This window comes from Crassostrea angulata, chromosome 6 (genome assembly GCF_025612915.1).
Source record: "Crassostrea angulata isolate pt1a10 chromosome 6, ASM2561291v2, whole genome shotgun sequence".
Classification (NCBI taxonomy): domain Eukaryota; kingdom Metazoa; phylum Mollusca; class Bivalvia; order Ostreida; family Ostreidae; genus Magallana; species Magallana angulata.
In genome coordinates, this window is record NC_069116.1 from 32,113,374 (window position 1) to 32,139,002 (window position 25,629).

General features: G+C 34.0%; 1 protein-coding gene and 1 long non-coding RNA gene across 2 annotated transcripts; one reads left to right on the plus strand and one right to left on the minus strand.

The window, feature by feature from the left end:
• The first annotated feature begins 1,363 nt into the window (after positions 1-1,363).
• On the plus strand, positions 1,364-20,000 carry LOC128187456 (protein unc-93 homolog A-like). The gene is made up of 12 exons (XM_052857894.1): positions 1,364-1,499; positions 7,642-8,171; positions 8,368-8,534; positions 9,076-9,315; positions 9,544-9,679; positions 10,070-10,201; positions 10,668-10,902; positions 15,754-15,778; positions 17,398-17,506; positions 17,758-17,868; positions 18,331-18,474; positions 19,167-20,000. Exons 2-12 carry the CDS (start codon positions 7,652-7,654, stop codon positions 19,577-19,579), a joined length of 2,232 nt encoding a protein of 743 aa, XP_052713854.1. The 5' UTR covers positions 1,364-1,499; positions 7,642-7,651; the 3' UTR covers positions 19,580-20,000.
• Positions 20,001-20,245: 245 nt separating this feature from the next.
• On the minus strand, positions 20,246-25,628 carry LOC128187694 (uncharacterized). Its single transcript, XR_008244077.1, has 6 exons — positions 24,764-25,628; positions 24,397-24,664; positions 23,781-23,926; positions 20,686-20,869; positions 20,489-20,560; positions 20,246-20,356 (listed from the first exon to the last, which is right to left on the minus strand). It is a non-coding gene; the product is annotated as an uncharacterized LOC128187694 (long non-coding RNA).
• Position 25,629: the final 1 nt, after the last annotated feature.

Here is a 25,629-nt window from a genome sequence, read left to right on the forward strand (position 1 = left end):
TTCTATTGATAAGATGTTTTGCTAAGAAACCATCTGAACCTTTCGGTATTTCTAATGTGCATATAAGGAAAATATTGTGAACAGACAAACCAATGTGTTATGAAGTTATACTTGATCAATGAAAACAAAAAGAAACAAAGAAAAAAAAAAGATAAACACTAGCATACAAAATAGCGAAATATGAGGTACCGACAGAATAGAATTTGGTTTAAAAAATATTATCTTGATCAGCGAGGTTCAAGTTGCGATAAACAATTTTCCGAATTTATCTTATGCAAAACCTTTCCAATATGACTGAAGTTGAGAGAAATATGGATTTAAATGGGTCTGCCCCGGCACAGCAACGCCGGATTGCTCGATAAGTTTTGAATGATTTAGAATTCAATACTTAGTCCTCAAGCCTGAATTTTTCATTGAGGCCAAAGGGTCAAGCTTTCACACTTTTCGGCAAAATGCCCTTGCTGAGCCTTCGGTCCAACTTCCTCATTTCCGAAGTGTTTAGAGGAGTTTCCAAAATGAACGATGGTCATTGGATGGCATTTTCTAGTTCAGGGAGGTGGTGTCCCCCTTGCTTATTCTCAAATGTACTCTGAATTTTTTGGAAACCAGGGTTTAGAGAAAGAATGACGATCGAATAGGACGTAAATAAGACTGTACTCGATGTACCCCATGATGGGAACTACGAAACGGACATCGTGGTGCATGTTTTGGAAATTCTTTAAAAACATTTTCTTGTTTACTAAACAATGATATTTATTGAAGGGCAATATACATTTATCAGACTTTTGTTTTTTTTAATTGAACCTATTATCATACTTCCAATATAAAATTTGCATAAACTCGGTACTTGCAATTATTTAAACAATGAATGTAAGTTGTATTAATGTCTTAAACACTATAAAATGAATGTACGTTAATATTAGCCATTTTGATATAATTATAAGCATAACATGACAACTTTGAAAAACGACGCCCAACATTACAGTCAACAACAAACAGAATCACAGAATAATTAGAGTAGAATTATGCATTTCCTACAGGTGCTCGTATTTTTCAGCAACCACTTCTTGCGCAAACATGTCAGCACACTCCATGAGATTCCTGTCATGTTTGTCCCACTTTTAGAGATGCTGAAGACATCTTGAATCAGTTCCAAAACTACAAAACATCTCACCGATTATAAAAAAGCGTACTCATGTTGATTCAATGTAAAAAAAAAAAAAAATTAGACGTAACGAGAACTTTGCACGTGCAGGCCTATAAAATAAAATGTACCGATAAACGTTTAATATAACTACCTAACGTAACACAGGTAGCATTAATTTTGAATGTAGTAGATATATATACTGAAAACAAACAAACCTCGCCTGTTCTTGTCGACAAACGTGATGACATCTGAAGTCACGTGACCGACCAAAACCTGGCTCCTTTAAGAATAGAGAACAAGCACGCGTAGTTCAGAATTGTGAACGCAACGGCTTTACCGGTTAATATTCCAGGTAAGTAAATATATTAATGGATTTGAACGAATACCTGCATTTTTTCAACGCCTTCCTTAATACTACCTGCATCTTAGATCTTAGGTCACAAGGGTATTTTCATGTTTTAAAAATCACAAATTACTAAGTAACTGATTAAATATACACAGTGTGGAATTGATATGGAAATTTGGATATTTTTTTTTTTCACGCTGACTAGTCATATCTCAATATAAACATTAGACTTGTTATAGCCCATGGGGCGACATTTATCATTGTAACAACCAACCGAAACTACCAGCTATATATTTATATATATTATTAATTTCTGAACAAAGTGCCATATATTCAAAATTGTTACTCTCGCCGTGACAAGTTCTGCTATCTCGGTCGCAAATTTTGGCATTTTAATGACAATTTTTTTTTTCGTTCGACAGAAAATGCCTTTGTCAGTGACATTCTGAAATGCTAGGTACATGTAATACAAGAGCAACGGCTCGCCAAACCGTGAACGTACATGTATGTACAAACAAAAAGAAAGTAAACAAATCTGCCCCACAAATGAGGTACGGACAAGGTGTGTTGAGACAAGCGGGGGAGTGTTGGGGCTTCGTTTTCAAGAAAATGTTGTCGTCTGCTTGTATCGACGTCAAAGTCGCGCGCTCGTCTGTCAAATTTGAGGAGTTTCGGAATGATCGAAACCAACCAAGAATGATTTATGATGATAGGGGTGCTTTTATTTGATCGAGAATTCCTGGGAGCGAATTACGGGTTTTTAAGAACCCTAATCTTCAATATATGTAAATTATTTTGTAAGATAGTGTTATCTATTGTACGCAATGCTTATTGTTTGTTTGGAGGATATGTTTTTTTCATAACAAGGACATTGTCCCGTGAATCATAGAACTTAATTGAATATGAGAAAAAATTTTACCCCCCTCCCCCCCCCCCCAAAAAAAATCGTCAAATTAACGAGAAATATTATCTGTAAAAAAAAAGCTGTGAGATTTGTCCAATAAGCGTGTCGTGTAACCGTTTTCTCAACACGAGTACATCAATGAACATGAATTTAGTTTATCAGATGAAAATTTCGTGTTATCTTTTAAGCTGGTGAGATGTACATGTATACCGGACTGGTTTTTTTAACTCTCCAATATCCATTGAATGTAACCGTAAAGTAAAGCTGTGATGCACCGAAAGTTATAAGAAACCGCTGTATATACAATATGCACGAAATGTTTGCCCCCCCCCCCCCCAAAAAAAAAAAATAAAATTATTGTCTATAGTGTAGAAATGAAAATATGCAGGAAAAAACAAAGTAGTTATATTTTTGTAATATGACTGATTGAAAGGCATATGTTCTTAATGCATTGCTGTTGATAGCAATTACTTATTGTATGTTACCGAATCAGGTGTTTTAATAAACGGGTTTCTTGAAAGCGGATGAGAGATTGGTCCTGGGTTTCCAACGATTTTCAGTTAAAACATATGTACCTATACTAATGTATCGTATGTAAAGATATTGTTGTATGCTTATCTTTGGCACAATTTGAAAATTTACCTAACTGTTTTTACGTGTTATGGACAATTTCAAAAATCTACGTAACATTTTAGTTTGAATATCATCATACAAAGATCATTTTAAAAAGATTTCAAAAATTCTTACTTTAATAAATATTATCCTTTAATTCTGCGTCAGACATTGGAATCAGTTTATATGTAGTATTTTATTCTTTAGATTTTACAATCAGTGGGGAAAAGGTAGACATTTGCAGGTATATGTGGTTATCATTTGATATGATCGATTAAAATTAATAATATTAAAAAAGGGCATGCAGATCATCATTGAAGGATAATGTTGTTTTCTTGTTGGGGAAAGAGGGGGGTGGGGGGGGGGGGTAAGTTGTCGATTTAATTGGAGGCCAGGTACAGGAATTTGTTATTGTCGAGAGTTTGTACACATCTGTACTTCTCTACAGATTATAATACGCTCTAAGAATTTTTAAATCATTGTTTAATAGCATACGTGAATCTGTGGTGAAATTGCACGCATTCTGGTGCAAATAAATTTCACATTGGTGTGCGAGTAATTCATGCATGAATACAGAAAAACACGAACTATCTTAAGGAATGAATTATTCAATATCAATCCAATTTATACAAGTATATACATGTATAAACGGGATTGGGGGAGCATTCGATTAAGTTTATTCTCGTATAAATTGGGTAGCTATTGTTTTCATTCTTGACAATTTAATTTTTTTGCTATTCCGTCTTAAATCAACGCCATTAAACGTTTTAAATTGTGACTTTTTTGTACAAACTAACGTCACAATTTTTAAAACGTTAAATGGCGTAAAGCAGACAAGAGTGCTTTGCACAAACAGAATTAAAATTAATTATTCCTACATCGATGATAAACTAATACAACAGTAGTACATAAAATTGCTTGTGTTTATGGCGTCTCCTTTGTTTGTCACATGTTTGAAGGTTGAGGGCCAGTAATTAGCAAAAGGGAACAAAATTCCGAAAACTCGAAGAAAACTTTGGGCTTGCCCGCGTTTATCTTCTTTTCAATTTAAAAAGTGTGCACAACATCATTGAAATTTCAAGCAACTTGTTTTCTTGTGGTCAGCGTCAATAAGTGTATATACACAGGCTGAGTCACACGTTAATACAAAATAAATTACGAACTGTCTAAACCAGAAAATTTCATTCGTAGTAACTGTTACTCCTGACTGCAATTTCCCATACTGATGACACTTTCGCCTTTATCAGTGTATGGAAACTTACTCACTAGCAGGTCCTTGTTCGTACTTTATAGATTTTTTAAATGATTGGGTATATATATCTTGTGTATCGCTATATAAGCACTAAACATGGTGAAATCAATCCAAACAAGAGGGCTTACCTGGACAGTAGCGTTCTTCGTTAGCCATTGGTGTCGGTCTACCACGCTATCCATAAATTGCTGGAGAGGAATTACTCTATGGATCTCAGCAAACTCAATGATGTATTGGATTTCATTTCTTAATTCTTTCTCCATATAAGCTTAGATTTTTAATTGTCTACCCTTGGGTGGGTTGGTGGTGGTGGTGGTGGTGGGGGGGGGATAAGTAAATTAAGTACCGTATACCTGTATCTTCATACCATTAACTTCAATTGCAATCTTCTAATTTTCACTTTATTTTTTTACGTGTATGTGTGTTGGCGGGGGAGGGCAATTCCATGATAAATCAATTTCCTATATGCATCCCCCCTCCGATGCAACGTGTCTAATGAATACATTGAACTCAATGACACTTGTCTTACTTTATTTTCCGATTTCGACAGTCTTCAGAAATAATATTGAATAGCATCTATTTGACTTCTATGGAGGGCCTTTTTCGTATTTTTTATGGTGTTTTCTTTATTTATTTATTTTTATTTAAAGATTATATTTTCTGATACCAGAAAAGTATTTTTTGGTATCAAAATTCTGAATTCTTGATATCTAAAAATCATTTTCTTATAACTAAATTTTGGTTTTTTGATGTCAGAAATGCAAACTGATTTTTTATATCACAAATTTTATTTTTTGATAAAATGGCGAATAAAGTTAAAAATTATATTGGAAATTATTGAAAGATTGTTTTCATACTAAACCATCAAATGAAATTCCACATATTCAAAATGCTGATAACAACAAAGATAACTGTATAAGCAATTATTTTTAGATACAGTGTATGCATACAACTGTCTTGATTAATTCACATAATCGTTTTTTAAAAATACACAGCAGGATTTTTACCAAGCCATTCTACAGTGTGTCAGCTGCTAGAAATATACCACTCTATTTCAGAAAGTATTGATGTCGATCGAAGTAAAAAAAATGTTGTATGATGTTTTATGATTTACCCACGGTTTTTTTATAGAGTCTGACATAAAAGTCTAATGAATGGTAGTAATGCCAAATCGGTTTGATAAATTGATAGTTAATCAAGCAACAGAACACAACAAGTCATGTACAGAAATCTTCTTTGCTCTGTAGGGCATGTAAAAACTGGTGTTCTTCAGGGCCCAGTTCTTGGTCCATTGTTTCCAAAAATTTTATTGTATGTAAATGATGAAGCTGAAAAAATGATATCTGTTTGTACATTATATGCTGATGATAATTGTTTACAACAATGTTAAGATAATATTAATCTTATTGAGCAAAATCTGAATCATGATCTTAGAATACTAGTACTAGTTCGTAAAATTAATGGTGAAAGAAATGGTTGTTGAAGTTTAACCACCAAAAACTGATTTTTTTTTTCATTTAAACAAAATATGCAACAATTTCCTAATTTATTTTTTGAGGATACAATTATCTTGGGATCCTGTTGTTTTCATATTTAGGAATGTCTGATTTACAGTGTAAAATGTAATCTTACGAAAAACGGGGGTTAATGAAAAAGCTCAAATTAACTGTGGCATGGGATATTCTATGCGCTATTATATGAAGGCAGCGACATTGCACAAAAAATACACAGAAATTGTTTTCTGTAATGATCAGTACCTTTATAACCCGCATGGATCATCAAAGAAAACATTTTATTGTTTATATTTACATTTTTCTTTTAGTAAATTAATAAATCAAACGTAAAAAATAAGTAAAATTTACTAAATTATTGTTAATGAACATCAGTAGGTTAGCTAAAAAAAAACCACAACCAAATCGTTTTCTATGGGATTCGAGTCAGACATCATCATTATTATTTCGTGCAGTCCGTGTTTTTTTCTTAGGTTGCTGTAGGTTTCGACCAATCAAAATACGGGGCCTGTGGATTTCAGTCCTGCCAGTTTCCACAGAGCTATAAATTACAATCATTTTCCGTAAAAAAAAAATATAGAGGGAATCATACCTGGTAGATGTAAATAAATGTGATTTACTTTTAATTTCCGTAAGATATAGAGGGATTCATATATACTTAGTGGATGTAAATATATCTTTTATTAGAACACAACTAGAATAATATGCTGTTGAAGTTTTGGCTGGATGGAAAAAGTCAGATATTGAAAAGCTTGAAGTTCACTTATTTGCTGCAAAGATAATTACTGTCTTTAAAATCATAATGCTTCAAGAAATTTATGATATTTGGAAACAGGTTGGGAACCCGTGGAACACAGAATTTTAGAAATAGAGCCAAACTAATAAAAATGCATAAAATACTCAATAATTCAGTACCTACTTATATAATATACAAAATATAAAATACCCGATACGAGAGGCAATAGTTCAATTTTACACTACTTGTAATGGTAAAACATTAAAAATAATTTTCATATGGAAAAATGTTTTTGAATATAATTAAGACAAGAATGAGACACATTTGTATTTTGAACTTTGGTTTATTTATAATTGCCAGTTAGTACGAATTGTTCATTTGGTTTATTAGCTAGAAGATGTATACCATCTTGTAAAAAGCATGCAAAAACATGACATTCCTGAATAAATAAGCTATAATTATTAATAATCTGCACATTATAGATGTACATTTGATGCTATGGGGGAATGATTATCTAATTATTGTAACGTTACGAAATACTCAACTTTCAAGATTATTCAAAAACTTTTCTAAATGAATGAAGTCGCCCCCCCCCCCCCCCAAAAAAAAGCTTAATTTTTACTATGAAAATTTATATTTTGTAGTTAAAATCATTATTTCTATCATTGTATTTTATTCTATGCATATAAATTTTGTTCAAGGAAAAGATTATCCAAGTTTCAGAACTTGTGTCTGATCCTTTTGACTTTGTGTTGTTAAATAGGTTCAATTAAATTCAATATCTGTTAATGAAGGAAGGACAGCCTAATGTTTAGATAGATTGACGTGTTTATGTATACAAATTGTTTCACCGATAACTAGCATCAGTTATAAATGCAATTCTGTTGCAATTGCAGCATCTCCAAAAAAAAAAAAAAAAACACATAAAGTGTAACCAAATAAACAATGAGGTGTGAATACTCTTTTAGTGAAATGCAAATTATACACAGCAAATGTGCTATTGTTCATTTGGAAAAACACAAAAATTCATGAAATGAAAATGAACTATCGCTACATAACCTTTAAAAATTGGATTTTATAATATAAACACTTTTGTAAGAAAACATATAACATGTTTAATACTTTTTTTTCAGATTAGTGAACATGGCTGGAACATCAGACGCCATGGAGATGAAACAAAATGGCCACGGATCGCCAGAAATTGAAACATTCCCCATGACCAAATTCCAAATGTTGAAGAACCTGTTGGTGATAAGTTTTGCTTTCTGCTTCTTGTTCACAGCCTTTCAGTCCCTGTCAAACTTGCAAAGCACATTGAACAAAGAAGAAGGCGTCGGAACGGGAGGGTTAGCCATATTGTACGCCTCCCTCGTCGTCAGTTGTATGTTTACGCCATCTGTCGCCATAGCGAAACTGGGCTGCAAGTGGACAATCGCTCTTTCCATGTGTTGCTATGTTGTGTATATGGCCGCCAATTTCTATGCCGTGTGGGCCTTGATGGTTCCTGCTTCGATCATCATTGGGTTCGGTGCTGCCACCTTGTGGTCGGCTAAATGTACCTATTTGACACAGATGGCGGTGTGGTATTCCAAACTCACGGGCGCCACGCAGGACGATATCGTGAACCGATTCTTTGGATTTTTCTTCATGTTCTTCCAAACAAGTATGACACATCTATCATGTTTGTAAAAGTTCAAACTGAATTTTTTTTAAGTTAATATCTGTTTTTAGTAATACTCACAGAGCATAAAAGAATATATAAGAATGTGAGTTATAGTTATATATATATATATATATATATATATATATATATATATATATATATATATATATATATATATTTATATTTTTATTTTTAGGTCAAATTTGGGGAAACTTGATTTCTTCAGAAATTTTCAGTCAGCGTCCCGAAAACGAGTCTTTGTATTTAGATTTAAGTGAATCGGAGCTAAAAAGCTGTGGTGCTAACTTCGATCCCACAATCGAAGAAAACAAAACAACTCTGAAAAAGCCGGAACTAGAGAAGGTAACAAAAAAGTGTACATTCATGCGCATTACGTCACCTTATTTAAAAATCAACCTTTCTTGGTTAAAAAGGGCAACATTCACACGATAAATCGCCTTTGGTGTATTTAAGCTTTTATATACCTGCAGTTGTTTTCTTCCTTTAACCGGATTCTCGACCTTACTAAACATTAATACGCGCTAGGCTTTTCTTTTTGTATTGTTTTACATTTTATACTCTGTGTCTAATGTTTACAGATTTTTGGTGGATATACAGTGTAATTCAAATGTGTTAAAATTCCCAACATTGAATTGCAGGTTTATCCCGTCTTTTATAGCATGAACAATACAATGTGGAATTAAATTTTTCCTCTAAACAATAATAAAAGCAATGCATGTGACAGATCTTTTGAAATTAAAACAGCCATCATGATGATAAATTCCTAATGTAAACTTACAATTTTATACAATTATGAAAAAGTATCATTTAGAAACAATATTTGAGGACAATGGTTAACGTATTTCGCCTGGTTTTCTTTGACGTGGCAATCTCTGTTACTCAGGTGTACACGGTGTGTGGAATCTACACCGGATGTGCCGTGGTCGCCGTCATCATCATTGTTGTTCTCTTGGACAAGATCAAACTGGACAAGGATAATCACGATCAGTACGGGAAGTTCTCCTTCGACACCCTGATCGCCACGTTCAGCCACTGGTGGAGGTCCCCGTACCAGAAACTTTTGATGGTGCTGACTTTCTACAGCGGTGTGGAACAGGGCTTCGTCGGGGGCGATTATACAAAGGTAATAATGCAGCCCACTATGTTAGTTTACAAGCTTTGGAATTCAAACTATTTTTCATTTTGTCAAATTTTTGTTAGTAGTTAATTCATAAAGAAATTATTCCTTTAAATAAATGTCTGAAAGAATTTGTCAACAGAACGTTGAGCAAGATCGAATACAGCATTTTTAGGTAATCTTGTTGCATTACCTACCCCCTTCCTTCCTAAGAAGGTTACATTTTCCTTTCAGTCCTACATTGGGTGCGCCCTTGGAATCTGGAACATCGGTTACATCATGATATGCTATGGCGTTGTGGACGCAGCCTGCTCTTTCCTCTTTGGTCGATTGGTCCAATTCGTCGGCCATATCCCGTTCTTTATTCTTGGTAACTACACTTTTCCGCATCATAAAGAAAACTATTTTGACATTTTTTAAACGCACTGCATGTTTGAAACAATAGAATTTTATTATGATAAGCATTTTTGTATAAAATATTATTCTTCTATTATACACAGGGATGGGGTACATTTATCAAAGTAATTGAGAGTAATTAATTACATTTTAAAAAAATTAATGTAATTGTAATTGCAAGTAATTGATAAAATTGTCAATGTATTTGAAAGTAATTAATTACTTTTCAAAGTAATTGACCCCAACTCTGATTATACATGTATATATATGTACCTCAGCTAATTTGGAATCGTATTGTGATCAACTTTATTTTATGCTGTTCTAGGGTAGATTTGATTTCAAAACTTTTATTTTTTTATTGCAGCTTTCCTGTTACACGGAGGGGTACAAATAACGTTGATGCTGTGGGTCCCTGACCCAGACAGAGTCTACCTGTTCTATATCTTCGCCGCCTTGTGGGGGATGGGGGATGCCGTCATTCAAACTCAAATTAATGGTAAGAAATTCATGTACATAAATGCCACGCTGGATTCATTGCTCTCACTATTGAGATTTTGGCTCAGAGGACAAAGAGATACAAAGTGGGCCGATATTAAAATTTAAAGAAATACGAGAAGAATCTCAAAAATTCGTTACTATTTCTAAAGACTTTTTCGGCCAGAAGGGCAATAAGATTTGATGGTCGTGGTCTATATATAATGATAAAATCATAAGAAAATATTAAAATATTTAAACAAAAACGTAAAGAATTTATAATGAAAAGTTATAACTTTAAAAAAATCATATTCAAATTTAAGGTAGATCTGAATCATCTGATGGTTAGTTGACCATCCAGGCCTCCTAAATGGGAACAAGAAAATGGTCAACATTGCATCAAAATGAAATTTAAAATCCATTTACTGATATCCTAAATTAATCATGGTTGATTATTCTCATATATCTTTGTTTGTTTTATCTTCCAGCATACTACGGATATTTATTCACCGACCACTCGGAAGCCGCCTTCTCTAACTACCGCCTTTGGGAGTCCTTGGGCTTTATCCTGGCCTTTGGTTACGGGAACTTTGTAAGGACTGACATCAAATTATACCTGACGTTCACCGTCTTAGTGGTCGGAATGTACCTGTACGGCGTCACGGAGTACCTGGAGAGACGAGCCAGGAAATCGGCCGCCAACATCAGCGAGAAGACGAAGTTGTGAGTCAGGGGAGGTCATCCATTTTTATGACGTCGTATGTTATTAACTTGTTCATTTAATGATTCTGCTAGAAAATTTTCATTGCAATGCAAAGTTGTTTGCGATGCTCGTTTTATATTTGAAAACATATACATAATTATGTATATTTTTGATATTGTCATTGAAGTAAATTTTAATATGAAAATAAAATGGAGTATATTTTTTTAGGATTCTACTCCAAATCAGATATAGATTTCCTTAAAACAGTCTGATATATCGTGATTTTTTATTTATTTTTGTTGTTTTTCAGCCTTAAAAGCATCATTAATTAGAGCAATACATTATTGCTTTTCACCATTTTATAAATAGGCACTTGAATGCATTTATTCCTTGGAATATTAAAGAGTGATGGAGAATTCCTGTCTTAAGTCTTAGCATATCACTGTCTTTACACCATTGTTTTTGCGCATTTTTGTTTGTTTTTATTGCTTTATTGTATGTATTTTGTCTACATGTGATAAACCATTTTTATATGTATATATAACTTTTATATATATTTATAACATATGCATTGCAATGTGTTTAAACATTAAAATAGTTTCCATACAGTTGAATACTTGTTAAGTTTTGTGTAATTTGGCTATGACTTCAGTTAGTTTTGCTTATTTTATAAAATAAATGAATTTTAAAGGTATTGTTTAATTATTTAAATAAAGTGAAGTCCAAGTTGTTTTCTTTTTTCATTTCAATTGCACTTGTTTGATATGCATGCTTATTTTCGTTTAAAAAAAATAGCTAAAAATTGACGAAAACGGTAAACTGGGACTGATTTTAGTCAAATAAGCTTTAGTTAAGCGACAGTCTGGCATGCGTTTATTTTGGCTGTAAGAAACAGTGCATATTTAAAGAACCGGCAACTCATTTAGATGTCATATTAGATTATATAATTAGAACCATTTTAACAGGAGCTTGGACCTTGGGTCCTTATTAGGTAATTTGTTATATATACGTACCAATACGGTTTGTTTATTGTTGTCATTCATCAAAATGTAAAATATACGTTTGGTGTTGAACACACACACACATGTGATTTTACCAGCTTTCCTTATAACAAGCGAGAACTTTATGATTTTAATTTAAAACAGAAAAAAAAATATTCTTAACAGTTAATCGGAAACCATATGTCGGTCTACCTAACAATTAAATGAACATTCTCACTAGAAATGTATGTACCTGTATATATTGTTAGTTTAAGAGGACACGTACACTGATGTTTGTGTATGACCTTGAAACAATATCCCAACTGCTGAGAGTACATTTTTACGCAATATCTTAAAGTTTTTCCACGGGGGTAAAACGAAGAAAATTGTCATTTATGCACATCTTGATAAGCGTGTTATTTCAAATGTCAAAATCTGAAAAAGGTTAAAGGAACCCATGTTTGCCAAACCATCAGTTACTAGTACATGTAGCTGTTTCGTGCGCTTAATGAGATAGGAAGCTCTTGCTCCTTTTCACCTTTTACTTCGTTAAAACCAGATTGACAGAAGAGAATACAAATAATGTATAATTATATTATACGGCTGGGTGGTCAACAGATTTATATGCATAAGATCTACCCCCCCCCCCCCCCCCAAAAAAAAAAATCTAAATATGATGTTTTTAGACGTAAACATAATTAAGAGAAGAAAAAAAGGATCTCAGCTTTAAAATTTAAACATTTTTTTTTAATTTCTTAGAGAGTTTTTCATCTCAAGGAGATTAATATGGTCTAAAAATGGCTATGATATTCAACCCTCATTAAAAGTAATTTATATAGGTAATTACTTTACCAAAAAAGTGCAAAGTATATCGTAATTGCGAAAGTGCAAGAGAGAACTTGATAAAAATAACCATCAACTATATCGAAAAGAATCGTATTATTATTGTGGTATTCAAATATTTGCATATTCCATAAGATTCGTTGTTTTAAAAGATAATCTGGAGAGTGGTCTTTTCAAGACTACATAGAAGATTTTTTTCTTTCAGGAACTAGAGGATAATATTTATTTGAGTAACATATCAATGAAAATAACTGAGTATCTCACTACCCCCCCCCCCCCCCCCCCTTCAGTGTTTTCTAGCGTGAACAAACACTTCATGAATTTTCATTCACACTTTCATTCATCGGTGAGAAGATCCTAACAAATCTTCCCGTCGGGAGAATACTTTTCGGCGCATTAGCGTAAAACCGCCAGTTCAACACTGAAAGGTGTGATTAGAATAACTCAGGTAAAAGAAACTGCATGAATAAAAAGCTACATATTTAGCTCAAATAAACTTCGGGGAAGGAATTCCTTCTCAAGGTGACTTCCACAAACAAATTAAGCGATCTTTTTTTTCCCAAAGTACCGGCGTTGTTTGACAATTAATACAAAGAAAACTGTGAATCTTGTGATAATCTCTTTTGAAGACAACCCAAAGTATTGGTTCATCGAATCCTTTTTTTCTGGATACGTGATTGATATACGCTTGGTTTTGGAATTTCAATATACTTTTTGGTTCCGTTGAGCAACGAAGTGGAATAGACATTGGTGCAGAAAGGTAGGTTAAGTATATATATATACTTACATACGTTGAAAATCCTATCATTTATATACAAAAGGTATTTAGCTATTTGAAATGCTAAAAAACTCAGTAAAATGTAGGTCAATTCATATATAGGCACATAAGTTGTCAATCTAAACATTTATCATATAAAGTATTTGTCTACTGAATTGCAAATAAATATTTTTCGAGGTTATGTTGAAATACATGTGTATGTAAGAAGACGATTGTGGTGTCTATATAAGTTTGTGGGAGATCGTGGCACGTTCATGAATTCTGACAGGCCATCAGATAGATGTGATATGATGAGAAAATTATATACATGTAGCTTTAAATTTTTTTAACAGTCTGCAGCTAGCCTGGTTATATTAGTTTGAATTTAGATGTGCAAAAGGAAATGGTATTATATTGCCTTTACATCATTTGAACAATTCCAAATGTACTAAAAACGTGGTCATGACTATTTATACTGTGTTAATCTACATCTGTCGACTAAGTACAGCTTTACTTTACAAACTATGTATAAACAGTAATTCAGAGTAAAATGTTCATTACTGTCTTGAATAACATAGGCGTCGGAAACGGGGGGGGGGGGGGGGGCTGGGCAACCTCACTGATTTTGTAAACTTTTTCTTGCTTGTCAAGGTTTCTGATAACTCTAGCCCCCCCCCCCCCCGCCCCCCTTCCCCACCACCACTTTTAATTTGCTTCCGAAGCCACATTTGATATAGTGTTCAACCATGCAGGTCCAGTTCAGTCAGAATGAGCTCATTTACAATATATAGCTTTATCTAGCCTCTAGCATTTTGAATAGCTTAATAAAGCTATTTAGCTTATCTTAGCTGTAGAGATTGCACTGGACCTGTCAAAGACATCAACAATGGAGTAAAACCTTCAGTTAAATTTACACTACCCGCTGCCCACCTCACCCCAAAACCTCGATGTCAATACTGCAGACTAACGAATGTTGAGAATCCATGCTTTGCTTCTCATTTGTTTTCCAACGAAAGTTTTCTGCTTCTGGCCAAAATGAGTTTCCGTGCGTAAAACGTAAAGAGAGAGAGAGAGAGAGAGAGAGAGAGAGAGAGAGAGAGAGAGAGAGAGAGAGAGAGAGAGTCCATCGATCTGTAGCCATTTTATGTAACCGAGTGCACCTCTCATCACGTAATCCGCTTCCATTGATTAGTCCTCGTAATCCTAAGTAATCCGATCAGAATGTGCTTTTAAAACATTTTACCTCTTTTAGTGGTTTCCATTGTGCATGGAATGATTCACACTTTAACTTTTGTCCTTTTAAATGTGGCTTTGTTCACTACTAAAGAGGGTCAACTAGGTCCACTTCACATTTATGAGTAAGTCATTTGTATGTAATATTATGGAAGTTGGGAGGAGGGGGTGGTGGTGGTGAAGAATGATTTCGCAGATTTTATTTTTATCTTACCAAAGGTGTGCACTCCCCCCCCCCCCCCCCCCCGACCCATTATACATGTGTAATACAGTACCTTACAAACAACGGAGTCGAGTCTCTGGGCATAAATATGACAGAAAATCAACCGGTAAATAGTTTTCTTAGCAATGTTTCAGCTCAACTCCCCCCCTCCCCATATATCCGCTTCGTGCCTTGTGGCACATAAGGCATCAACAGAACATCTCCATACATCTTTGTTCGCAGCTGCAACCCTCAAAACAGTTCAAAACAGGACATATTTTTTTTTAAAAAGTAACGTTCATAAAACTTATAAAATAAAGAAAATTTGCATTTTTCTTTTTAAAGCATCAAATCGTGCACAACTAAATTTTACAAGTACATATGTAGATTCTGCTCTAAAGCAAGCACATATCTGCCATAAAATGCCTTAAAGACAAAATCAAAGTTAGAGTCACTACAATGGGTTGTAAAATTGTTTAAAAGATATCATTGAACCTAGAAAAAAAATAAATAGATAGAGAGATTTTATCGCAACATGAAACGACTTGACAGCAAACATTAACAAACAAACTCATAATTAAAATACGGTCGCGCGTATACTACGGTACATGTATATACATAATACGAAATCCAGATAGGATCTTTGCCTGTTTTCATCGGTTTGTCCCTTGTTTACCTATGTTTTGATCGTACACATCTTCTATACCTATATCCCTACTGATTCATTCACTGGAATTCAGGTCATATATCAAATCGTGACCCCCGGGGGAAAGTTGCTGTTTCATAGTAATACACACGATTCTATAGATGGTCACACATTCCTTGGGTATATGTGTCGGACAGGTGGTTACATATGAAATGATGGATGTAGACAAATGCAGGTAATTTATGTCTAGATGTCAATTTTTTAAAGAATATTCATTGAGAAATCGTCGGCCATCGAAAAATGAAGATCGAGTTGTTATAAAAATTGCATCCAAGAAACGTGTACTAAATGTTGGTACAATGTACTACATTTATTTTCTAAAATAGGATATGAAACCCGGATGGGGTTCAAAACGTTAAAATACATGTAGGAATTAGTTTTTGGAGCAAAAATATTATCAGGGAAATTAAAAAAAAAACTTATACAAGTGAAAGCTATTAAATCCGATAATTATCAAACATTGTTACATTTCTTAATGAGTCCATTACAAATCTCGGCCATGTTAAATGTGCTGATTTTCACAGCTTGGAGAATTACTCAATATGTCAGATTAAAAAAAATAAATCTTGGATGCCAGCTTTTTTTCGGTGATTGGTCTTTTTATTTTTGTTTTGGCACGCGGGCACTTCTCACGCCCACATTCGTACCCCTTATCGGCCACAAATCGCATTAGAAGCGCTATCATTGAACGAAATCGTACCCGTAGGAAACCGTCTGTGTTAAAAGTCTCATTGTTTTCCCCGCTTCTTATTGTGTCTCCTTCCCTCTCAGTGAAAACTAATGATAATCTGGGGCTAGACTGAATCCCCCTTAATTTTTCTCTCTCTCCCAATCTTTACTTCCCTTACTCATCTGGTAAGACGATTTCTCCGTCACTCTATCCTCGTGGCCCGGTTAAGAAGGAACTATATAAGGGGGATCAAAACATTCTATACCCAAGACCTGTGTTTGTAACTGTCAACAGTGCACCAATTTCTTGATGCCTGGATGAGTGACATTTTGTAGCAATTTTAATAGTTGAGGATTTTATTATCATTTTCAAGGTACTGAATGTTACTTGACGAATAGCATTTTTGATTAGTCTTCAACGGTACTGTACTTGCAAGAAATTTGCAAAATAAGTTGTATTTCTGCAGGTTTGAATTTCATATGTATGCACTTATCGAACCTCGTTTTTGTTTTATTATAATGTAAATGTATAGGCCTTCATCTAATTTTGGTGCCCCTTTTTGGTATTTTCGTCTATTACATGTATCTGTCAAGAATTCTTAGTGTTTCAGGCGGGCTTTTATTTTATGTAAAATGACAGTTATAACATGCATTCTTATAGTTTCAAATTGGACACTTCTTATCTTGAAAATTATTAAATTGCATAACTCTAGACATTTTAAGGAAACTTCTAAGACATTTAAAACTTATAATTATTATAACAACATCCATCTGTACCTGTAAAGGCTTATTTTCATGATGAATTGAAAGAGGTTGTATTAGATTTAAAACCAGAATTTTTTAAAATAAACTTTTATGAAAAAGATTCTTAAAAGTTGTTCATTAATCTTCCTTTAGTTATATTGTCTTCAGATACGCCCATTAATTGCCTTTCAACAACCACCTATTTCTACCATTACTGCTCGTATATCTGTTATATCTGTCACAGTCCGGCTTCCCTAATTGTCACGCTGTTAATTCAATGAAGAAGTCAAGAATAACGTTTTCCTCCTACTTAAAAAGAACGTGTCGTTCTTTGCTTAGCCATTTGAATAATCATATGCTCTATCCTTTTTTCTCCTGCAGATTTTCAGAATGAGCGTGTACGAAACAAACCCAGAAGGATGCGGACCTAATCCGGAATTGTACAAAACGTGTGGACAGTTCAAATGTATTCCAGTAAATGTCACTTGCCGTAAGTAAACAAAAAATAAAGATTTATTTATTCATTATAACAGGAACGTAAATTCGACGCATTCCGCACGTAGCTAATTAATTAACATACACAAGTACTCATTTAACATTGTGAAGCGTTTTGACAAATGGTATTTCCAGTTTCATCGCTGCCATATCTTTCCCCTTTTAATTCATATTTGTCTTTGATGAGAAATTCATAGACAATTTGATTAAATATTTGTTTATTTTCTTATCACTGTGTCGTTATAGCTTGTGTCTCAGAAGAATTTAGCTGCGCAGACGACACATGTATTTCTCGGACTCTCATATGCAACGGAGTGAGAGATTGTACGAATGGAAACGACGAAATCATTTGCGAAGGCAAGTTCTAGGGGATGGTGACAATGCTTTTCTCACCCGCTTGATTTCATTTATTTCATTAAAAATGATTTTTGTAGACTTAGTAATGAACACGTCAAATTTATTTATTGAATAAAAAATTGCTTTTTCATTTATTGCATAAAATATTTGTTTTCATTGAACTCATTTTGAGGAAACACTGTTTATACATGTATAAGAGTGCAAGCGCATACAATTTATTCCGATTTTATTTTATTTTGTATTGATATTCACAAGTCACTTTAATTAATTTCATTTAATCATAATGTATACAGGAATTTGTTTATGAACATGCACACCATTTAACCAGTTAAACTTCATTAAGATGGATGTGTGCAAGACTTTCAGCTATCAATATAAAAACAGCATATACGTTACTTTCTCAAAATTAATTAATCATGATTGTACGTGTGTATCCTAAATATTTTTTTATTTGTTCAACAGATGGTTTGACAGAGTCGCCAGCCATTCCTCTGTCAATATTTATAGCAGTCACATCAGTCTGTGTTGTGTGTTGTATCCTCGCAGTCATCCTAACCTGTCTCTGTCTCAGACGACGTCAACAGAGGAACAACGGATCTCTCGCCAGTAAGGCATTGCTCTGGACATTTTGATATTCCAGTATTATACACTATAATTTCATCTCATCCTCGCAATGCCAAAGGTTATAATGTTTAATTCCTCACATTAGTGCGAAAAACGTTTCGATAATCCTTGGTATTGTGAAGATGGACATTGTACAATAGATATCGCCACCGTTAAGTACAACTACTCTCTGATGCGAAAGAAAGATAACTCTCACATGCGTGTTCATATATGACTTGTTTTCCCCTGTAACACTGTCGAATAAGCTCGCTACATGTAGGTGATTTTTGCCATTTTTTTCATAAATTTGTTGAAATAATGTGCATCTAAAGATGTACTCTACAGATTTTTCATAAAACCATAAACCCCACTGTGCGATTCTATATGGGAAAGATGAATCATAATAAATTAAGAGGACTCGATGGTCGTGGCCATTTTCAGACTATTTTAATCTCCTCGAGAAAAAGATTTTAGCAAAGAAATAAAGGAAAATGTCAAATTTCAAAGCTAAATTGTGTGGAATTCTTTTATATGTAACAGTTTATAGCTCAAAATCATATCTTATAAATGAAGTTAGATCTAATGGTTAATCAGCCTCCTTAGAAATTGTATAGAATCACAGGAGTAGGTTTTTCCTATCATAAAAGTGTCTTATTTGGGATAAATTTTTTATCTTTAATCTTATTCCCTTGTAGGCAATGTGCTCCTGCAACAATCAAATGAGAAAGATAACACGGGTAACAGCTGTAAAATCCAACCAGGTTCAACAGGAAATAACCTTAATAGTGACACGAAAAATAGTCCCCATCGTAACTATGGGTACGAAAAAGTGCCACAGGACTTCGGAATTTTTTTCGGCGATGAATTCCTAGGAACCTCTACCCCAAAGCAAGGAATTAAACATATCATAAACCCAAAGAGATTTTCAGGAAACGTGGACTTTAAAGACCAAGTGATTGTGAATCAAAGTTTAAACAGTTGTACCAGTGAGCTGAAGTGTAGTTATACCAAAGCAGAGGCGAAGAAACCCAGAGCTATCGGGGACAGTGCTAGTAATTTAAATACATCATGGTTTCTGCCAATTGACCACGTGGTTTCTGCCGACTGACCACGTGGTTTATTGCGAACTGACCATGTGTTCAGGCAACTTTATGCCATATATGCTTTCTTCAACAGCATTCCATATCAGAAATATTTTTCTGATATGTAAAAAGTACCCGGTGATTATGGCAAACTTTCGCATGCATTTTGATATTAATAACTATTCTGTGAAGAAAATACTCGAAAAATACTCTTATGCCACATACTAATTAAAGTAAATTATTCACAAAAGAGCTACATGTGGGGTTTTTTGGGTATTACTTGAATTATTTTAATTATTTCAAATGCATGTGTAATCCATTTGACCAATTTCTTTCATAAGCATTCTCACACCAATCCTTCTCCGTAGGGAACAAGGTACACATAGTTATTGCAGTCATCACAAATAAACCCATACGTTGGACAAAAGAACACGTGTCCTTCATGAACTTTTTCAGACTTGTTTTGTATTGCAAAAAGTTATTCTAATTATGATAAATGAATAATTAATCTTAAACATTGATATACGTGTATATGTTATGAGGTATGGGACAGATTTGTTCGAGTACTCTGCGATATAAATCAGTTACGTTCCATGTAAAAAAAATGCCACAAAACAATCTCAAATACAATGTCATTGATTTAAAATTAGAGTAAATATAGTATAATCAAATAAAAACTACAAAGTCACATCATATATGTCATAAATATATTTTATTTTTCTTCATTTTTTACAAAGAATTTTGAATGTTCTCCAGCATCTCATCGATTTCCCGAGATATCTCATTGTCGATATCTACTTCATCTGGAAAAAAAAAACAAAGCATGTTTTATTTCACATTTGTGACGTTTCAATATTTCATTTAATGTTTAAAATTCTGCTGCTTTTCATAACCAAACGCATATAATGAATATTCATAATAAGAAGTATATTTACCATCCTTCTTCCACCATTTATAGGTCTCGAAAACCACCATAACAAAAATGGTAAATCCAATCATATTGATATCTAAAAAAAGGCCGGTATGTACATAAGCTATCAGCATTTTTCTAGTTTATTTGATGAAGTTATGAGGCAATCAAAAGTAAATGACAATTAGCAAAGCGTGTATAATTTTTGTTAAAACTACTCACACAATCTGCAGGGCTTTTTTTGGTAAAATACTGAACTTGTTGATCTACGAATACAGTATTCCAGTGATGGAATATACGATACACAGCGGGTTTTCTTCAATGCAATTCTCCTTGGATGCAAACAACGCCTTTCAATTACACAGCTGATAAGGTATTATGACGTAGCAAAGATTGTGACGTCACGCTATAAAAGAAATGAGTCTTGATCATCTAAGTGTTTGATTAGAATTAATTTTTAAGGTTGAGCTTGCCTAACGATGTAACTGTTTCACGGACACACGGTGTTTTGAGATGCGTTTATTTTGGGACCAAGTCAACGCATTTAAAAAAAGAATTTTAAAGAGTGTTAATATTGTTGACATTAGTGCACCTTGAATAAAAATGTGCAGGGGATGATCGAAATACTTGATATATACTTTAAATTACAACAAATGTTTATTCTAACATTGCTCGTTTCGATGGTAAATATCTTGGGGGATCTTTTCATACTTTAATCAACATCGGTAGAAACCAGTATTTAATTATAAATATTAAATAATTTAAGAAAATGTGCAGCGTGAATATGTTGGGAAAGAGTATAATAACAGGTGTTTTTTTTTAGAAATAGAAGAATGCATATATTCTTACGCCGACAGCAAGATCGTGCTTCGGATTGTGTAGATATCTGTGTATTCCAATGAACTATTTGAAATATACATGTATGAACTATATAATCAATTTCCATTGGAAATGCGAGGGAAGCAAACTTAGTGGGTGTAAATTTACCTCGATGAAACGATGATAAAGGGGAAAAAATTAGTGTGTGAATCAAATTTGACGAGAGACGTCTAGAAATAACAAAGTAGTAAAATGATGGTCAAATTCAACTTTCGATGTCATGAAAACCTTTTATTTTCCGTAATTCTCACTCATGAAAAGTAAGCAATATTAGTTTTGCGAAAGAAAACAACGTGATACCATCAATACTTCCTTTTTTAAAAACATTGGATTTTTTTTATTTTTAAGGTTAATATAAATCACATCCTGTTTCAAGTATAATAACCAATTAACAATGTTCATTATTCAAACAAAAGTTTTTGTATATCTATATATGAACACCTTGTGATTTAGTTTTAAAGGGTCAGTTTCTTGATCATTTTAATATTCTAGTATCTATAACCACATATGCCGAGTACTGATGCACGAGTATATTCAACACTCGTGATATCCATCGAGATTTACCACGAGACGAACTACACATGAAACCGAGGTTTTTTTAGTAGAAAAACACCAATTAAATGTAAAGTAAAATTGGAAGAAATTTTGGAAGAAGAGAGTGGGTTTTCTTTTTTCTTTTATTTCAGTTTTTATTACAACTCTATTTTTATATTTCTAAAAACAATATACATGTAGCTGGGTTAATTGGTTGGGTTTTTTTTAGGTCACCTGAGTCACTCAGGTTACATATTGCTGTCTGTTTTTGTCCGTCGTCGTTCGTCGGTCGTAAACTTTTGAACATTTTTAGCTTCTTTTCTAGAACCACTGAACCAAGTTCAACAAAATTTGGTGTTTGAAAGAATTATGATTGTTTTGTGGTGGGTTAAAATATTTCGATGGTTACATGCACCAGTTTTTGGGGAATGTGAAGGACGTAACACTTGTACACTTATAAAAGTAAGACAACCATGGCAAAAACATTAATTTGAAGAGGACTTAGATTCTAGAAGTCAGAAATGCTGTAAAAATAGTGTCCTTTTAAGGAGGCTGGGGGGTCAAAATATAACATAATATAAAACCATCAGATTTATTTGAAGATTTTATATGTGGTTTCTGAAGCCATCAACTACTAATTGATAAAGAAAAATTTCATGCAATTTAATATGAAATTTTATCATTTTCCATTATTTTTATATGGAGCTCTTCTTTTATAGGAGATCAATATTGTCTAAAATGGCAGCAACCCCCTAGCCCCCTTTAAAGTGATTATGGGTCATAGATCAAGTGATATACTTACTCGTGTTAAGCAGTTTTTATGCACACACCACTTCAGTTAACTTATGAGACTGTATCCTTTAAAAAGTAATGATTCAATGCTTAGGTTTTATGAAAAGCAAGGTTTTACAATGCAAACAATTTGTAAGCAAATGAAAATACTTTTTAGGACCAGAATTTAGTTGGTTTCTTTGTGGGTCAGAATCATGATTAGTGAGTCTAGCAAAAATAAAACGAGACCAGGATCAGCATAATGTTTGCCATCATTCACTGTATAATAGCATTAGATTCATTTCGCTCTTTAATTTTGTATACTTTGTAACATTTCTCGGCACTTAGGAACAATTTCTGTTAAAAATTATTCATAAACTTTTAATCAAAATTCCTCTGATGTGTAGAAAATTACAGAATTACTTCTAGTAATTATGTGGTATGGTTTTGAAAACAGGGAAAACAAAGATGAGAATTAATCAGTCAATTTATAATCAATTTTTTTTACGTAAAAAGGCTGGATTGTCAACAAATTGCCAGATTTGACTTAAAGATTTTGGGCATATACTATACATAATTTTGCAAAGAAAATTCCAGATATTCCATTTAAGTTTAAAATTTTAACTTCTTCCTATACCTTTATACATAGATCTTCATTTCGATGATATTATTACAATCAAAACTACATCCTCCAGCCTCCTCTTAACTCTTTTTACTATGATTACTACTTAGTATTCAAAATTCATCTACCTCGCATAATTTCAAAACTCAATAAAATTTAACCAGCGAGTTGTTGAAAAGAGAACTTGGAATAAAATGAAACATGAAATGTGAGAGTTTATGTGTAAGTGCTTTAACAAATCCCAACTCGATTTTATCAACATTAATTAACCTTTCGATGAAACAGGAAGTTGACTTAAACATGAGAATTAATTGGCAAAAAGTTGTTAATTTTAATTCCAAAAAAAGTCATGATCAGAGACTGGAAGAATGATACCAGAAGAGACTGTGATGAAACAGGAAGTTGACTTAAACATGAGAATTAATTGGCAAAAAGTTGTTAATTTTAATTCCAAAAAAAGTCATGATCAGAGACTGGAAGAATGATACCAGAAGAGACTGTGATAATATACCTCGGTGCTTTGGTAACGGTGGCCATGGTCACTGATTAATGGCTAGCGATTCAGTAAAGAGGTTCTTTACTTAGCAATGGGGGTTGATGAGGCTTTTCCATCAGTCATCAAAGATGGAGTTTCTCTTACTAGAACACATGGCAGGTCTAAAATGAATAAACAGGATGAAAGTTTACAATACTAAGAAAATTGCACCACACACAACATCACAGTCTTAGAAAAAATCTACAAATGTACAGTTCAATATCAATCATGCCAAAGAGGGGACCAAAGTGGCTGCATGAACATCATCGCAAAAAAGAAAGCATCCCTCACAACAAGGGCCAGAAAAGTACAGGTACCGCCAACCCAGTCCAGTGTCTATGTCCTATAAGAAGTCTAAGTAAATAAAAGTTTCAGGACATTGTACAGCAACAGAAGAATGGAATATTCGCAGTAAGCGATGCTGACCATAGAAGCAGTGAGATGACAATTTTGCGACCCGGGCCTAGTGAAGTGCAGCCGGTAGACTCCTACATGGAAGCAGTGTCCCCTGACCCAAATTCCTAACGTTATAAAGTTCTCAATCAAGAAAAAACTGCTAAACTATGGAACCATACATTTAAATAACACTCACAGAAATTTTCGGACTGTGACGGTTCACTGGACTGGAACCAGCATGGGAAGGAAAAGCAAGGTCATTCCCATTCGATGTAAGAAGTACCACTACACCAGTCACTGTGAAAAGCTGTACGATGAAGTCGATCTGAAAGAGAACGAAGAGCCGCGCAGCTTAATGTGGCCATGGCTGTCGGCCACTTGGGTACCAGCCTTATAACAGAGGGCATGCATGGTATGCTCCTTGGCGCAAACATCGAACGAGCAACAGCCACCAACATTCAGACCTGCAACAAAGTAGACAAAATCATAACCGATGTGAGCAAAAACAGCATGAAGAAAATATGGCAGGACATTCAAAAGGTTAACGAAAAATGTGGACTTACCAATTTACCTATAAGAGCAGAAAGAGATGCCCGGTATAGCAATGCCACCTTCAGTGCCATTGGTAAATCCTCATTCCAAGCTGCCACACAAGTGACATACACTTTAAATGAAAATGTTACCAAGAAGAAGAGTGCTGTGGCAGTGTCTTGTGGCTATAAACTATGCAAGAAAGGCGCCCATCTTAGAACCAAGGGAAGGGAAGTCACCTGCCCAGAATATGAAGACTGCACTGCAACTATTCCTCCAGAGAGCGCCACTTGAGATGAAAAGAAATGGGCTGCGGAATGCATCGGTGAACTGCAAAGTGATGACCGTCCACATTGTCATACTGGAGATAGTATCGCTACTTCCGGTGCATCTGAAAACCAAGGACATGTCATTGAAAACCTCAAAGACCTGCGCCACTTCTTTGACTCTCAAAGAAAACAGACAGCCAAGGCTCTATTCAGCAGTCACATGTTTCAGGGAAGAACCAAAGCCACGAGGAACTCTATGCAGAGAAGATTTGCCCTGGACTTAAGTTCATTTTGATTGTTTATTTCCTTGCGTAAAACCTTTAAGCGGGAGCAAAAATGCCACTTTGGCACTAGCATAATTATCCGGTATATGTACATGTATGTACACTGTACATGTATACGTGTACTGTTTTCAGAATAGGAAATAAGTAAAGAAGTACATTGTATAATAAAAGAGTGTATTGGATTGAACCACCGGAACCACTGTCATCAGTATCACCATTTACAATGGAAAAATAAACAGAGACAAAAGCACGAAATTATCATGCCAATGTCACTATATACAACGACAATGTCATTTGTATCGAATGTTGTATTTGCAAGGAAATGAATAAATCAGGGATCATATG

Bases quoted from the DNA above. Each gene is read 5' to 3' on its own strand.
- LOC128187456 (XM_052857894.1), top strand. From the start codon at position 7,652: ATGGCTGGAACATCAGACGCCATGGAGATGAAACAAAATGGCCACGGA. The intron at 8,535-9,075 runs GTAACAAAAAAG...TCTGTTACTCAG, and splicing joins AAAAGCCGGAACTAGAGAAG to GTGTACACGGTGTGTGGAAT. The intron at 17,869-18,330 runs GCAAGTTCTAGG...TTTGTTCAACAG, and splicing joins CGACGAAATCATTTGCGAAG to ATGGTTTGACAGAGTCGCCA.